The 17,707-nt window shown below is 44.3% G+C and overlaps 1 protein-coding gene across 3 annotated transcripts in view; it reads right to left on the bottom strand.

The window, feature by feature from the left end:
• LOC103265693 (urea transporter 1) overlaps window positions 1-14,088 on the bottom strand; it is a 30,793-nt gene extending 16,705 nt beyond the window's left edge. Inside the window, exons 1-4 of one of the 3 annotated variants that reach the window (XM_008063341.2) lie at window positions 14,026-14,088; window positions 11,693-11,850; window positions 8,675-8,831; window positions 7,943-8,132 (exon numbers count right to left, since the gene is read on the bottom strand). In XM_008063341.2, coding sequence (XP_008061532.1) covers window positions 7,943-8,132; window positions 8,675-8,831; window positions 11,693-11,839 — 494 coding nt within the window. In that variant the 5' untranslated portion in view covers window positions 11,840-11,850; window positions 14,026-14,088. Of the gene's footprint in view, window positions 1-7,942; window positions 8,133-8,674; window positions 8,832-11,692; window positions 11,851-14,025 lie in introns of those variants that run through there. The other 2 variants (XM_008063342.1, XM_021715160.1) reach the window with 2 other exon arrangements.
• Between the last annotated feature and the right edge of the window lie 3,619 nt (window positions 14,089-17,707).

Below are 17,707 nucleotides of genomic sequence, written 5' to 3'. Positions count from 1 at the left end.
CGGATAAAGTTTTGATATGTCTGCAAGCAATTGATTTATTAGGGTCTCTGTGCCGTCAAACCTTACTGCTCATGTTAATCAGTATAGGCAGCCACACCCCAGCACTAGCATCACCTCTTTGGCTCCATCTCAGATCATCAGGCATTAGATCCTCATAAGGAGCCACAACCTAGATCCCTCGCATGCACAGTTCACAGTAGGGTCTGGGCTCTTATGAGAATCTAATGCTGCTGCTGATCTGACAGGAGACAGAGTTCAGGCAGTAATGTGAGCGATGGGGAGTGTCTATAAGTACAGATAAAGCTTCATTCACTCCTTGGCATTCACTTCCTGCTGTGTGGCCTGGTTCCTAACAGGCTATGGACCTATACAGTCTGAGGTCCAGGGGTTGAGGACCCCTGATGTAAAGTAATTAATAGATAAATAACTGGGAATGATTACTGGCTTTGTCTAATACCTCAGTTCTATATGGAATCTCAGTAAACTGTTAAAAATAAATTAGGTAAAGGTCAATGGGATAAATATTTATAAATGCATTTTTATGTAATTTGAAATTCTATTTAAACAATGGATACTTATTAAATACATGTGTCATTTCCAAATAAGACAAAAACTAGAACAAATTGCTGATCATAAATTTGTCCTTTGCTTCTTATACTTAATGTAAAGACTAAATATGCTTGGGTCTGTGAATATGCATAACAATTATGCTATAGGAAAACATGGTTCTTATATATAAAATACTACGTGACAGGCAATTCAAGATTTTGCACTTCCTATGTTTTTAATAAAATTTAACATTATTAAGAGTTAAAAATTCTAATTAATATGTAATTCTGTATATGAACTGTGCCAAAAGTAAGGTGTGTGTGTGTTTTTTTTTTTTTTTTTTTTTTGAGTTGGAGTCTCACTCTCACCCAGACTGGAGTGCAGTGGCCGAGAGCGGCCACTGCAACCTCAACCTGCTGGGCTCCGGTGATCCTTCTACCTCAGCTTTCCGAGTAGCGGGAATTACAGGCATGTGCTACCATGTCTGGCTGATTTTTTTTTTTTTTATTATTGTAGAGATGAGGTCTCGCCAAATTGCCCAGGTGGGTCTTGAACCCGCGGGCTCAGGCAATCCACTCACCTCAGCCTCCCAAAGCGCGGGATTACAGGTTGAGCCACCGAGCCCGGCTTAGGTGGGTGTGTTTAATAAGAAAAAAATATTTAAAAAGACATAAGATATATTCTATAGTAAGAAAAGAATAATTTTGTCTAATTTGGAGGTTATTCAAAGTGAGGCTTAAAATGTGGATTTAGGAAGGAAGCAAGATGGAAAGGAATCAGTAAGTAGGAGAGAGAGAGAGAGATGTAAAAAAAAAGAAAGAGATGTGAAAAAAAATTTTTTGGTATAAGAAAAAATTCTTGTGAAGTAAGGAAATATTTGTCATAGAGTAAAATGACCGGTTATTTAAGAAAGAGAAAGTACAGGGCAAGACAAAAAGTCCAAGCATATTATAGATGGTCTGAGTGACTCATGATAAGGTTTATAAAAAGAAGGTTTATGAAAGAAGTTTTTCATAAAACAGAACTTAAAATTTTGACCCCCTATGTTAAAATAACAAGGGTCTCTTAAGCCATTACTTTGCTGTTAGTAAGACTGAAAGGGGTTTTGATTTTTAATTCTGAAATCTTTTCTTTAACAACCATTCTCTGAATGACAAGTTTCTATTTCTGCCACATTTCTTCCTGAGAACTGGCTAGTTTCTTTGGTTTCAGATTTATCTTGAAGGTCTAGAAAAGCAATGTTTTACTCCCGTGTAAATGAATTCTTAATGTATCTGAATTGTTTCATGTAACCAGGACTTCCTGTGCGTTACTAGATGTATCTCCTGTTCAAGATAACTGGCTTAGGAAACAAAGATTGCATAGGAAAACTGAGCTTTAAAAGGTTAAGGTTAAGGTTAAGGTACATCAGAGTAACTTTCTGTATTGCTTTTGAGGTCTTTTGATTATTTCTCTGGTTAAATGAATAACTGTTATTTATCAGTGACCTATGATTCTGTCAAAGAAAGTACTTTGAATTTCTTGACATTTTTGGCAGATTTCCCCAGGATCCAAATCCTAAATTGTGCCTTTTGGCCTAAAATTAATTTTGAGATTTTTTTTTTAACAGGTGAGCCTTCTGGAGAGCCTCAAAGGGCATCTCTCTCTGCTTGTTAGAGACATTAAGTGATTAGGTTTATTTGGTAACTATATGGGAAGCATTGCCAAATAAGAAATGGTGTTTAATTTTCTTTGTCATGTTTGTGTATGTTAGTAAAATGTGTAAGAGTGTATGAGATTCTTAAAATACTGATATGCCGAGATATGTGTCATAATTGTAGTTATTGTGTTGGATGATTGAATGCTCCAGAAATACCTAAATTTTCTTGTCAATTGTAAACTCGCATCAGATCTTTGACTATTGCTGTCCTGGGTTTTGTCATCCACAGTTATTGCTTTAAATTCTTTGAAAGTGTTTGCAGTCAGCTATAGTTCAAAATTGCTAATCAAGATCAAGCAAAACATGTAGCAAAACTAATTACATGAAATTAAGTAATTGATAAGTCTACTTTTTTATGACTTAAATGTTTTGTTTTCCAGATTCAAGGAAATTTCTGTCATAGCTATCTGTAATTTGCAATAATTTAGTAAAGTATCCTTTGTGAACAAGGATGGAAGCATTTGCTTTTTCTCACTACTTGATTCCTCCAAAATTGAGAAACTATTTGTGAGTATTCTTATAGAAGTTCATTAAAAATTTGCTCTCTCTTTATAAGCAGGACACAATTGGAAACATCGGTTACATTACCAAAGTTTGGGCTGAATATGCATGAAAGGCCTGGCTTCAAGAGTTCCCAGCTTTACAGTGAGTAAATGATAACTTGCACTTCCTGGCAGGTCCAAGAACTTTAAGAATGCAAGTAAGCCAGGCTTGGTGGCTCAGCCTGTAATCCCGCGCCTTTGGGAGGCTGAGGTGAGTGGATTGCCTGAGCCCGCAGGTTCAAGACCCGCCTGGGCAGCGAGACCTCATCTCTACAATAAATCAAAAAAACAGCCGGGCGTGGTAGTGCATGCCTGTAATTCAGGCTACTTGGAAGGCTGAGGCGGAAGGATTGCCGGAGTCCAGCAGGTCAAGGCTGCGGTGGCCGGGAGTGGCCACTGCACTCCAGTCTGGGTGACAGAGTGAGACTCCAACTCAAAAAAAAAAAAAAGAATGCAAGTAAAATCTAAAGCCTGCCTTGGTTTGGCTTCCTAACTGCAAGAGGTTCATATTTCCTACATATTGCATGTGGAGAAAAAAGCTATGCTTTGGAGGAAAGCACAAGTACCCTTGTTACAAGACAGTAACCCTGGGCATTGTCTTCATGTCCTTGTTATCTGCCTGCGGACTGAACTAGATTCTGAATTCTCCTAAATTCCTCAAATATTTGGTTATCACTAAATCCTGGTGGAGGCCCTGGCCCTCTTCCCCCGGTTCAGACTTAGGGATGCTCTGGGACAATCAGGGACTTTTTCCTTCTTAAATCTAACCAACGAGGGGAGTTAGATACCAGAATTGGAACAAACTAGAACAGTGGTCCCCTTGTCTCAACTCAGTTGATTCTGTCTCTTCCTTTGTAAAAGCCACAGAGAAGATAGCTGTGGGGCCACCTGTCACTGCCTGTGTTCCGTTCTCTGTTGATCTCTTCTCAGTTCACATCACATGCACCGGCAAATGATGGGGTTCTCTCTCTAGCCCCACCCACCTTACCATCACTCAAGTAACTTGCTTAATCCTGCCACTTTACTTACCTTTCCTAATGCCACATCTGCCCAACAAGCAGAATTACATGCTCTTGCTAGGACATGTCTTTTAGCCAAGGGTAAAACGGCCAATATTTACATAGCAGGTATATCTTCAGACCCTTCATGACCTTGGTACCTGTGTAAAATCTGTCTAAGTGCAATACTGGAGAACTATCTCATGCCTCCATGGGCCATTCCTCATCATTGGACAGTCCCTCTGAGGCACAGCAGCAAGGAAACCAGTATGTATTAGTTATGACTTTGGGCTTTAGTGTTGGGTTGACCTTGCCTTGCAGAGGTCACATCTTGACTGTGCTGCAGTCATGTTAGTAGCTAAGGCCCTGTAGGAAAAATTACACCAACCTGGGGAGTCTCTCAAATGTTTCATAGCAACCAGGGAACTCATTTTCCAGGGCAAATTATTGAAAGTGTTTGCAAAATTTCGCCTATTTATCTCCATTGTACTTACCACACCCAGTCCTGGGGTCTGGTGGGACAGACTAACAGAATAATACAAGCCCAATGGACAGATCTATACAGCACTTTGCCTGTCACGGCCCAACGACCTTTCTTCAGTCTTTCTTAACCTGGCATTCATTCAACACTTCCTCCTTGGAGTCCTGAACTCATTCAGAAGGTTGTGTAGTGACATTTTGTTTCTTGTCCTGTCAGCCCCCCACCCACCTTCTGGAAAGGGACTTCCTAGAAACCTGCTGAGTCCACATTTTCTTCCCCTCAAAAGAGGGAAATAATGCTTGAATTTCCTCACCAGGAGATTTGGTCACAGAAACAGCTCTTACCCAAATCCCTATCTATTCAGGGAGCCTTGCCGATGCTACCCACCCTGCTCTCTAAGAGCTGAGAGTCTTGGAGCACAATCCAATGTGACAATAACCTGTGGGCTACAGTCGAGGTTATCAAGGATGTGATTAACTCAGAGGGATTCACTCTAGTGAAGGAGTTGCATCTGGAAGACTTCTGGAGTCCTGATTTGGGCTAGGTTGTTTTTGCAGTGGATGTGTGGTTAGAAAGCTTTCCTGCCTTAAGAGAGTTGCCCTCTTCACCACCCAAGCCATCAGGGCACAACAGAGGTTCCTAGACCTCTTATTCACATTGTCCTAGACGAGCACACTGCTTTAGACTAACACCTTACTGCACAGGGTGGTGTTTGTGTTGTTGCTACCATGTGCTATACCTGGGTAAATACTTCTAGTCAGTTTGAATTTGGAACATCCAAGGTTTTAAAGCTAGCCAAATCTCTGAAGGAGACCTTCAAAGGTCTCCCAGCTGGACTTACTGAACTAAATTCTTAATGTCCAGATATTATCAGAGGATTTCTGCATTCCACCCAACAAGTCTTAATGATTCTCCTCATATTTGGGTTAAGCATTTGGCGCCTCCTTAAAATTGTTCTGGCCTGTTTTAACAGATGTCTGCAAGAAACTCCACCTGGATCATGCTGACCCAATCTTTGAGACTTTAAACTCACTACAGCTGGAAACTGGAACCAACTTAACCCAAGAGATGTTGGCTCAAATTTAACAGGTGTCTGAGTGTTCCTCACAAGTAAATGGCACAGTTGCTCAACTGGCCACTGCCCTGCCCCTGGAATCCCTGGGTGGGACCAGGTGGAATGGAGCAGGCAGCCAACCACTCCTGCACTGTGATGGAACATGATGCTGTCTGCCAGAGCTTTGAGCCAGTTCTTAAACCTGAAGCAGTGGCTGACTGAGTCTAAATTTTAAATAAGACTATGTGGCCATTTGCTGACCAGGGGTCACACATGTACTCTGAGGGTCCCCCAAAAGCTATACCTTTTTATCTATGGGACTTTTGGGGATCACCTGAATCAGTAAATCAGAACTAAACAAGTTTCAAGTTTCATTTCTTCATTTGCATAAAAAGATCTGATTGAGAAACTGGGTGGGAAGTATCATTTATGTCGTTAGCTCTATGCTTTTTTTCTAGAACCAGGTAGAAATAACTCCTTGAAACATAAAGAGGATTTGGCTAGCTTTAAACATAATCCTGAGCACTGAACAGCTTCCTTCTACCCTAATCAGCAGGAAGAAACTAAAGTGGCTATCACTCTTCCTCCCTAAAGAAAGGGATGGCGGTAAGAAGGGAGGGGGATTTGTAACTGCATCAGACCAATCTGGTTCAGCTTTCATGTAACAAAGTTGCAAATTGGTTCTCAGTTGCCATGGGCTCCCAGGTTGAAGGTCAGTAGCCTGAGCAGTCCCAGATGAACCAAGTGTGCAACCCAAGTGCTCCTACCAAGAAGTGGGCACCGCATGGCAGAATATAGGGTCCGATCAGATGGATCCCAACCACGACCCGTGGCAGGATCCAATCAGGTCAGCCTTATTACCCTGTGCTTATAAAACCCACCCCGGCTCCTCAGCTTAAGGGGACAGATTTGGGCATTTCCTCCTGTCTCCTTGTTGGTCAAGTCAAAATAAACCTTTCTTACTGCAAAAACCTGGTGCTTTGGTGTATGGCTTTCTGTTGCAGGTAGACAAATGGACCCAGTTTGGTTCAATGATACACTTGCTGGACAGTGGAGAGCTATGAACTTGTCTTCTCAACAACTGACTTGGAGATTGAATGCTTGAGTTTGATCAGTGGCAAATTGATGGCAACAGCTACAAGTTTTGGAATGCCATATTTAAAGCAACAAAAAGACATGCATTCCCTTAAAACAGAGGATTGCCATTTTAATGCATCCCTTTTTTTCTGTAGTTCTGTAGTTTTTCTATGCCAAATCCTCTTTATGTTTCAAAGAGTTATTTCTACCTGGTTCTAGAAAAAAGGCATAGAGCTAGCAACGTAAATGATATTTCCCACCCAGCTTCTCAATCAGATCTTTTTATGCAAATGAAGAAATGAAACTTGAAACTTGTTTAGTTCTGATTTACTGATTCAGGTTATCCCCAAAAGTCCCATAGATAAAAAGGTGTAGCTTTTGGGGGACCCTCAGAGTACATGTGTGACCCCTAGTCAGCAAATGACCACATAGTCTTATTTAAAATTTAGACTCAGTTGGATTATAAATAAAGTAGGATTTATTAAGAAGATAGGAAAGCTTCCATAGTGGGAGGGGACCTGAAAGAGGTTGCCCTTAATGCATTCATTTTAGACTAAGGAAAGTAAAAGATTTGACTAACATATAAATGTGATTTGTCTTCTAAATAATACCTGGCAAGGAAAATGAAATTGGTTTTGTTGGAGCAAAACAATGAAGGAATATCCAATGTGGGACAGTCCTAGACCTCGTTCCCAAACTGGGAAGACCGTTTCTTGGTCTGTACTGGAATAGCGTTTAACCTAAGATACAAAATCACCGTCTACAGGGAGCACACAAAATCCTTGGACTTGATGGAAAAGTGGAGCATTTGTTAATTCTCCCCACAGACCTCCTTAGGTAGTTTTTAGTTTGTGTTACAAGACCTAAGTCTGTAATGACCTTCCCCTGGGCATCATTCACTGGTCTGGACACTTAGAAAACTGGCTCTCTTCCCGAAGGAACTGGCTAGTGAGGAACCTTCTGCTCCCCTGGTGGGAATCAATGTATCACTTCTTCAATGATAGATCAGTTTATAGAGTACGTGCTATTTTTAACCTAACACATATATCAGAAGAGTCACTGACGCTTCTTAAGTCAGAATCTACTTGGAATTTATGGTTATTCATTTCTCCAGGAGCTGAGCTGACCTTTGCACTGTCTATGAAGAATAAGGTTGCTAAACTCATCATGAAAACAAGATATAACAGGGGGTTATTAAACTACTGAGAGCTTGCGTGAACTCATATGTACTTTGGCCCAAAACAGATGACAAATAATTTCATCAATCATTAAAGAAGATCACTTTTGAACCATTTCTGGGAATTACTTGCAGCTTAGTTCTGGTTACCATGTAATGCCACAAGAATGTGGCATCATTCAGACTAGCCACTTATTCAGAGACCAAGAATAAGAGACTGTAACTGATTCCCTGACCTCCGACTAAAGGCAAATATGAAGAGTTCTATGGACAAAAGGTTGTTTCTCCTGGGACGGATGCTCATGCTTACTGGTCAGCCCCTGGGTCTCACAGGGGGCCGGGCAGGCTTGGGAGGATGTGCCTACCTGTCCTGGCTGAGCAAGAGGGCCGTCAGTGTAGAGACCACTGTTCCCACAGTGCCAGTGAGAGCCCACCAGGGGTTCTGGACCAGGAGTCCGACCAGAATCAGGATTCCGCTGATGGGGTTGCTGACGAACACCACTTGGGATATACCCCGAAGGATCCAGTCCACAAACTGGAGCACCACAGGTCTGTCTGGAAAGGTGAAACAAGCAGAGCTAAGGATGCAACCGGATTGCACTCCTGTCCAACCCAGAGCCTACCTGACAAGCCATCCAAGCCCCCTGGAGGCAAAATGGGCTCTGGGCTTCCCTTTAGCTTTTTCTCTCTAGACTCTTTGTCCCTTGAGTGGCACCCAGATCCCTGAAAGCATCGATCTGGTTTCTTTTTGCTCAACCCACACTGCCCCTACTAGAATCTAAGCTCCAGAAAGCATCTAATGCACAGAGGTAAGCAAAAGGAAGATTTATCCAATAGTAAAAGTTGTAAATACTAAAATTACAGGATGGAGCCAGGTGCCTCCTCTGATACGAGCAGGAGTCTATCCCTGACCATGATCTCCATTAAAACAAATTTGAGAGGTTTGCTGGTTAGAAGAGAAAAAAGTAGAAAAATAGAGAGTAAAGAGATCAGTAAATAGCTGGGAAATACAACTAAAGATCTAAGTAGGAGTTCCAGCAAGCCATTTCCCCCAAAGCCACTTCTCTTATCTTTCCAAAGGACAGAAGCATAAATACCTTTAAGCCAATTGGCAAATTCTTTCATATCGCCGGTGATATAGCCAAGTACCTTGGGGACGCACCTTCTCCCTCGGCTTGCCGAACCCTGGTTTTCACCCCTGTCCACTCTAACCATAGTGGGGCTGTCTTCCATGGCAATTTCTTGCTCCAGCTCCTTGGGGAAAGGACAGAACTCATGAACATCCCTAGTGCAGAACACTCACGTTAGCCAGCTTTAGGCCTGGTCCTAGCAGTCACAGAAGATCTGGACCACAGTGTTCCATGGAACTAAGAAAGTACCATTTTCCTCCTGTAATACCATCATGGAGATTATTACCCAAACCCAAATCCCACAGCACCTTCGTCATTAGTGTCTAATGCTACCATGAGAAGGTCCTGGTCTTTAATTTCATGAGGTTCAGTGTTTAGTCCAACAAACACTTATGGAGCATATACTTCCTGCACTGAAGGAGCCCAGTCTAGTTGAGAAGACTGAACACAATTAATGTCAACATAACAAGTCAAATAATATAGACAGAGCTAAAAGTATGTGCTTAAGCTTCATATTGTCAATTGAGCAAGAAATCAGGTTACAAAGTGGCCCGCTCGCTAATGAGCTGGTGAGCTACTTTCCAAGACAGGCACCCTTTTAAAATTAAATTTTTATTTTATAAAAAAATATATTTTTAAAAGTTCAAATGGGAAGACTTTTTAAAAAGAGTTTGTGTGTGTTGACATAGCCTCCCAAATCCTGGTTTCCAAGTCCAGGATTACTTGTATTTGTCCTTATATCATGACACTGCTGCACATACTCTTTTGGAATTTATTATTCAAATGTGTAAAAACAGACAAGAATGATACTCCACAGAGGTATAGAAACTGGGAAAGATGGAAGTGGACAAAACTGTTGAAAACCAAAGAGCAATGATCTGAGGATTATACGATAGAAAAATGTACAGGGCGTAGTTATAGTAAATCTGCCAGGAAAATGTGAACAATAGAACCATGACTTGTGTTCACTATGGGACCATTCACTTCTCATGATAAGTATGTAACTGGAAAGCACCACCATCACCAGAATATGGTACCTTGAAGACAAAAATGAAGATTTCATGGTGCCGATGGTAGATAAAAAAGACTACCACTGACATAATCCCAGAGGCAGGCAGAAGGAGGAAGCCAATGGCAAAACCACCTTGAGTGCAAAAACAGCAGACAGCACAGCCAGGTCAGTGTGAAGCAGGGAAACGCCAAAATCATCAGATCCTGGAAGGCATAATTGTGGAGGTTGAAGCCACAGCCACGTGAGACATGACCAAAGAAACGCCAAAGCCCTCTCAGAGAAACCAGCCTGTCTCCCCACTGTGGCCAGGCTGGATCAAATGGTCCTCATGTCTGTTCCCAACCCCATCATGTTCCAATTACCATATCCAACAAATAGCGATGAGCAGATAATAAAATTATGTCTTTAAAAAATATTCCTGACTCTAGTTTTTGTGTCTATTAATCTCAGTTCAGAAATCAACATGGCTAACTGGTTTATTGCTAACAATTACATTTTAGTTGTATTACTTCACTGCCCAACTAACCCTTCTGTTTTTAAACAATGGCAAACCATTAATCGTTGCACAAAGCAGAAGCTATTTATACAATGCATTCCAAATCAAGGTCATTTTGTCTTGGCAAAACAGTGTTGGACACCAACATCTGTCAGTGGATCCTGGAGATCCAGAACCAAAGCTGGGTCTATACAGAGCTCAGCAGACTCCAGGATCAAAGAAAAAAGACTATTAGAATAATTAGATATTTATGGAAAATTGCCTTTTATTTCATAATCTTAGTGATGGCTACCATTTATTTTCAGATTTCTCTCCTTCCGATCTCATCATTGAAAATATTGCTTGGTAAGCCCTGACTCAGCAACAGTGACCCATTTTCAAAGCCACTAATTTATGAGGGGTATCAGGCTTCAGCCTAGGCTGTGGCAAGAATCCCAAAGACACACCTGCCTCTAGGGTCTCTAACTGAATGTATCAAGCCCTGAAGAGGCAGCACCGTAGTGGCATTTTCCATCAGCTACAAGAGCAGGTACATGCGCTGTTTCAGAATAAACAAGTTCATGTGCTCAAAACTTCCAGCATACATTTATTTATTTTAGAGTGTTTAAAATACCCCATCACCTCAGAGATTTTGGAGATACAGATTCGAAACCTGATAATAAACTGGCCAAACGTGATTGAGAACCAGAATGGCCTGAGTCCCCTGTTAAGCCACTCAAAGTTAAGTAAAGATTAAACCAACTTTTTCCAAATCTACAGTTCAACATGAAGACTTATTGAGATGTGAGTCTCCAATCTCTGCATATTGGGATGGGTTGTAGGGCTAGGATGTCCCAGAGAAGAGTCTTCTCATGACCTGAGCAGACAGTTACTGTTATTTGAGTCCCTGGGAACCATTTATTCTGAATTGCTGGACCCTTCTGGAACCCCTAAGAGTCCTGACTACTTGCTCCAGAACTCAGGCATGAGAACTGCTTAGAAAAAATTCACAAACTGAAACTGTAATGCACCCTAGAATTTTATCCTGCTGGAATATTTGTGTATCTTTAGGGAAGTTTAAGAATGAATCCACACAGCCTAACTGGATGTGTGGCAGTGCCAGGCTATGCAGCCAGGACCTTCCACTGAGGCTCAAACGTCTCAGCCCTTACGAAGCAGGCCATTACCTTTCAGCTAAGAAGAGGGGACCACAGCAAGAAAGGAACTCAAAGCAGGGCAAACGTGAAGCCCCAGAAGACTTTTTTCTTAGCCTTTCCATGGCTGTCAAGTTCCCCAGCTCAATAGTCTAGCCTCTAAACTGGCGTGAGTGCCATGAGACTTTTTGGACCAGGATCCCTGTGCCTCTGGTTCAGCCCACAGCCACAACCCTTAGCAGAATTGCTGGCCCCCACATCCCAGGTTCTGCTCAGAAAAGACACCAGAGCTTGGAGCAGGCACCCAGGTTCCCCAAGACAGAGGCTGCATGAGGGAAGCATACCTGTTCTTGTGCCCCATCTGCCAGGGCCGAGCTTAGCTGGGCGATGCCTCTGCGTGCTGCCTCACCAGCTTTATTTCCAAAAGGGTCCCTCCAAATTGGACCATGACGGGCGTGACCTGTGCCGCCAATCAAAGACCGTCCATTCATCCTTCCTTTTTCTCAATACATGACAAAGGGCAAAGATATGTGAATCAAAATGCGCGTCCTCACTCTGAAGCTCACGTGAAAGGCGAGTTGAGGGTGCTGGGAGCTGCCCATAGGCTCCTGGGGGAAAGGCTGTGACTCCCACAGAGACGTCTAATGGAGGAGGACTTCCCCATCCGCAAAGTGCTTGCAGGGGCGGAGAGGCAGTGAGCTGACTGCACAAGTTAAGTGCTCATTTATTTTGCTTTAAAAAAAAAAAAAGTCCAGCCATGCTGTGCAGAGAGACCAATGCACAGATTTTTGTGCTGCTGTGTTTCCCCACCGGCGGGAGGCCGGCGCCGCCAGCCTGTTCCAGAGAGGGTGTACGGGCTTCAGGCTCTGAAACGCCTGGGGCGGACTGTGCAGGCTTTGTCTTGGGGACCCACATCAAAGCAACAGTTTGCCCCGGGCTTGTTCCTTTTCAAATGTGAGGAGGAGGTGGTGGTGTGGCTCTGTTTTCTATAATAAGATACCAGTCACTCTTTCTATGCACAGCATAAGCCCTGTTTAAGAGACTGCTAAATGGAGTTTTGCAAGTGCTACCATGCCTGGCTAATTTTTTTTTTTTTTTGGTAGAGATGGGGATCTTACTATGTTGCCCAGGCTAGTCTTGAACTCCTGGCCTTACGAAATCCTCCCACCTCAGCCTCCCAAAGAGCTGGGATTACAGATGTGAGCCACCGTACCTGGCCAAGAATTCTGAAATATTGAACATCACTTTGTTAATAATAAACAGTTCTCAGTTGAATTCAACATGTGTGGCAGCTTTTCATAAATTTTCCCTTTTTAAACTTCCATTGCATCCAAAGATAGCACTTTTCCTTCAGAAGTTCCAAAAAAGTTGTGATTTCTCTTTTCTCTCCTTTATTTTATTTTTACTTTTATTTTTATTTTATTTCTACTGACTTGGCCTGGAACCTGAAAACCTACATTCTACCAGACTGACTCAGAAGAACCCACAATTTTGGAAAATATTTCTAATGTATGTTAGGAAAAAATTGTGTGTTTATCCACGGCTAGCTGTGTACCAAACTGGTGTGTCTGAGGGTTGCATTTGAATATTTTTGTTTGATAAAGAACAACTTTAAGAAACCCAGTGTTAGGGCTCTCATTTTATAAAAGTTTAAAAGCAAAGAAATTGACGAATAAAAGAAAAAGTCAAGCAGGGCTGTCATATTATCTAGTGCATTCCCCCCCCACTCCCTGCCCTGCCCACCTTTCCCCACCTGAAAAATCAAACACACTTCGGAGAACCATGGTCATGAGCTCAACATCAATATTTTCGTTGAGCCAGCAGACAGAAAAATCTGAGAACCAGGTAGGATTTTAAAGACCACATAGTTCAAAGCCTTCATTTTATAGAAAAGAAAACTGAGGTTCAGAGTGGGAACCACCCGAGTTCCCTCAGCAAGCAGCAGAGTGTGCCTCATGGTATAGGTCAGCTCTGGTAGCCCTCTGTCTTCAAAGCTGGAGCCAGGCAATGCCACTCAGGATTCTGTCCAAGTGAACACACAGCGAAGGAGCAGCTTCTGTGTGCCAGGGTCTGCAGCGGGGGCTGGGAGTAGGGCTACGGTGGACACAGCCTGTCTTCACAGCCACTTTGAAGTAATCTTGGGGTGGTGGTTGAACCACAGCAAAGAGAGGGTTCTTCCAGCCCCCATTTCCCATTTCCCTCTGCCCTTGCCAGAAGCAGCTACGCTCTGACAAATGTCCCCCCAAGCCTCAGCGTGAACCTCACTCTCCCGCATTGCTGACACGTCCACAGTGAGGCCTGTGTGTTTTGGGGTTAACATCCCAGGAATGTTTTGGAGGCAGCACTGAGGAGCTTTTTGGCAGGAGTCAAAAAGAACTTTTCATAGCCCAGATCACTGGTAAAAGGAGGCAGGTTTCAGCATTTTAATAAGCGGCAGTATCAAGGTTTCAATTCAATGAATATTCCCTGTTTTATTATACAAAATAAAATGCCTTTTAGTGTCAGCATATATTAGAAATCTGAGCAATATAAGAGGCCTGAAAGGCTTCGATTGTCTATGCCTCAAACTTTAAAAAAGAACATAGAGTTTTGAATGTGGATATAGAAGAAAGCACTTAAACATTCATGCTCTATCATAATAAAGAGATTTTCAGTACTGATCTTTGTTGGTACTTACTATAATCTTTATTTTAGGTCATTTTTTGTTTTAAGTGGCAGAGGTGCTTCAGTTTTCTTTAAAACTGTAATCAGAAACAAGGGACATGCTGTCAGGTATTCCCCTCTCCCGAGGAAAGCCCTTCTCCTCGGAAGGCCCTGCTCACAGAAGTCTTGACTCCAGATGCCAGAAAGTGCAGTGGCATAGAAGCAGCATTTGTGGCTTCAGCTGTGACTGCTTCTCCCAATGGCTGCATGGGCACACTGCCCTCAGCATGACAGCACACGCAGGAGATCCATAAATCCGTAATTGGAAAGGGCCATATCCAGGAGCCCACTTTCCCCTTCTGAGTCATGTAGATACTTGTCTCCAACTTTATTGATTTCAGGAACACAGCTCGAACTCCTGAGAGTGTTGATTAACTGAATCAGTAAGCACACTGGGTGGACACCCAGCTGCAAACCCTCTTCCACATCAGCTCCGGTGCTGTTCCCACCTTGCTTCCGAAATCACGGCTTTTAAGTGTCCAGAAAGAAGCCCGTGCCTTTTGTAAATTGCTTTCTGGTCTACCAGAACTCTGACTTTGCTGCTTCTAATCAGTTGTGACACATTTTCTCCATTTGCAAAAGAAAAGAGAAAAAGAGCAGAGAGGACTAAGAAGTCAAACCCCCAACAATGAACAGTTGGATACATATAGACAGAGGTGGGCACTTACCCTCCAGCAGCTCCGGTGCAGAAGGTGGTGGGAGGTAGACGCCGGCTCGCGAGAGGGAGGGTGACCTGGGAGACAGAGCTGGGGGCGGCACCCAGCTTTATACCCAGAGCCCAACCGCTTATTCATGGGCTCGGCTTTCTCCTCCCACTCCAGGCCCCGGTGCCAAGGCAGGACTGAGGATCTGGTCCCCTGGCTTCGTACCTGGTACCCGATTCTCTCTCTGTGTGTGCTTGGCATGGTGCCCTCCGCGTTGCCATCACATCCACAGTGGTCCAAGATCTTTGCCCAGCAGCAGTCCCACAGACATACATCTTTTTCTTTTCTGTGCTGTGCCCTCTAGCCCCTTCCCACATTTTTGGAAAGACTTAACTGGACAGGATCAGCATGGTGTCACAAGCCAATACCCATGGGGCAGGTGGCTGCAGCGTGGACGCAGGAGATGCTCTTGGCATGGTATTTTCTTAGACTCGACACAACTCGGGCCCAGGTGTCAGAACCACGCGAGGCCTGAGGCATGGTGGGAGGGTAGGAGACAGGTGTGTGCAGTTTGTTTTCTATAAGCCAACTGCCCCTTTCCCCAGCAAGGAGTAAACAAAAACACCAGCATTCCTCCGAGATGTCCTTCTTTCTAGGTGAGAACCCCAGGCCAAACTCTGCTGCCATTTAAAAGTCAGGAGGCAAACATCCACGGCAGGGGATTCTAAAATTGAATGTAAAAACCTCTTCCTTCCTTCTTGTCTTCAATTTCAGTTTGTGGCCTGTTCTGTCAGGGCAGAAACCTCACTCACTGGGATGCACTTCTGTGAGCACAGAATTAAGACAAAAAAAGCTCCCCAGAGAGTCGTGCAGCTGTCCTGCGTCTCCCCTCCCTTAGCCTCTGCCTGCCTGGATGTGTAGATAGTCGCTATCGGCTGTGGCGAGGTGGCTGGGGGCTCTCTGGCTCCACCCCCTGGACACTTGCCAGACCGCAGGGCTCCTTGTCCGCTTGGGACATCCGTGCTCCCAGTGCCTCCTGGGCTCAGGCCACATGTGTCTGTTCGACAAAATCTCCCTCCAACACTTTTCCTGATAAAATAGAGAGAAAACAAGCCCCCAGGGTTACTCTGAGGGAGAAAAGAGAGCCACAATGGGCAGCGTGAGAGTCCTGTTTGGGAAGGGAAGGATCACAGCAATGTTTCCCTGGGCTCCTTATGCAAATGGACAACTGTCCCTCGTAGAAAGGATCGTGACAATGAAAGGAATGAGAATGGTAAGAACTGCTATACATGGTTGAACATTCACAAAATCCTATGATGTCCAAACCGTATCATTATCCCTATTTTGCCCAAACTTGCCCAAAGTCTCACACCAAAGTCAAAGTTTGCACTGTTAACCACCTTCCCACTGTTCAGTGTGTCAGCCTCTGCCCACGTGATCACTTTTCATTAACTTATTAGTTCCTGCAATGAGCTCAGCCATCACATGTGGATAGACCCTACTCCAAAATCACCGCCACACGGCACTGGGGCAGCCTTTGCCTTCTGCGAGTCCTCCTGCACCTGCCTCCCTCCCTGGCCTTTTCCTGGTCCCTGTAAAATCCCACCTTGAGTGTGGGTCATACAATATAGCCTTGCTGTGTGGTATGCATGCACAACGTAGTGCAAGGCTTGTGGGATCCCAAGGCGGATCAACTGAGTCTGAGTCCTGGCTTTGTCCCTGACAGGTGGTGTGACCTTAGGCATGTTCTCACCTGGAAGCCCTCCCTGAACCACAGATTCCTCACTGTTAAGTGGGGTGAGTTTGCTTCCTTTCAGGTCGTGATGAGGGATGACATCGGGAAAACGCTGTGTGGGACATCTCATATAGTGTTGCCACCATTCCCACATCCTTCCTTCTCCGCCAACCCTGGTTGGTTCTTGGGGATTCCCGAATGGGACCCTGCTCCTGGCTTCTCCCTGGCCGTGACACCCTAAGCGTGTGATTATGAGTTCAGAGGAAACCATTTGCTTCATTCTAGAACCCTGGACCAGTGGGTTTCTGCTACAGGGCTCAGTGAATTTCTGTGCTACAGGGTTCGGAGATGCTGGCTTGGTTACGCGGTTGCTGGGGCCCTGGAGAGGACCCCTGGGCGGGGTCTCACTCTGTCACCCAGGCTGGAGTACAGAACCATGAACATGGCTCACCAGAGTCTTGACCTCCTGGGTTCAGGTGATCCTTCTGCCGGTGCACACAACCACGCCTAGCTAATTTTTTTTTCATTTTTTTTGTGAAGATGATGACTTGCTATGTTGCCCAGGCTGATATTGAACTCTTGGGCTTGAGCGATCCTCTACTTTGGCCTCCCAAAGTGCTGGCCTGATAGGTGTGAACCACTGTGCCTTGCTGGTTCTTGGTATTTTTAAGCAGCCCTGGTTGCATGGTTCCTTGACTTTCCCTCAGCTCTTCCCACAGGACTCCTGGCATCATTCCTCCATATCCCTGAGAGTGTTTATGCCCCGACTTTGTCTTCCTCGCCTCCTCTCCTCAGCCTCTTCCCTGTATCTCCTCTTCAGACGCCCCTGTGTCCCTGTTGCCAGCAAATCCCTCCTCCGCCTCTCTGGAGCAATCTCAACGTAGTACGCATGAGCTTCTCTCCTCTCTGAACTTCTCTGCCCCTGGGAGGTTTCCCTGTCCCCATGCTCCAACCAGCTCTGCTGGGATTTTCCAGTGGACTCCTGTCTTAGGGCAGTTGGCATCCCCATTTCTCACAGGACATGCGATTACGCACCCAACCTCGCAGCAGCTCTGGTATCATTCTTTATGTTTCAAGAACTCTTGTATGCTACACAGTCCTGCCTGGCCTGGAAGGTCCCAGCGACAAGGCCAGGAGCCTGTAGTTCTCTCTGCTCACAACGGGCCTCCTTCCAGACAGAGGTCGAGGCAGTTCATTAGAAATATGCCAGAAACCAAACACCACGCGTTCTCACTTGTAAAAGGGAGTTAGACTAAGGATCGGCAAAGGTGTAGAGA

This window comes from Carlito syrichta, unplaced genomic scaffold (genome assembly GCF_000164805.1).
Source record: "Carlito syrichta isolate Samal-C Ts95f unplaced genomic scaffold, Tarsius_syrichta-2.0.1 Scaffold306762, whole genome shotgun sequence".
Classification (NCBI taxonomy): domain Eukaryota; kingdom Metazoa; phylum Chordata; class Mammalia; order Primates; family Tarsiidae; genus Carlito; species Carlito syrichta.
Note: the sequence above shows the minus strand (reverse complement) of the source record. Positions and strands in the feature narration are given on the sequence as shown.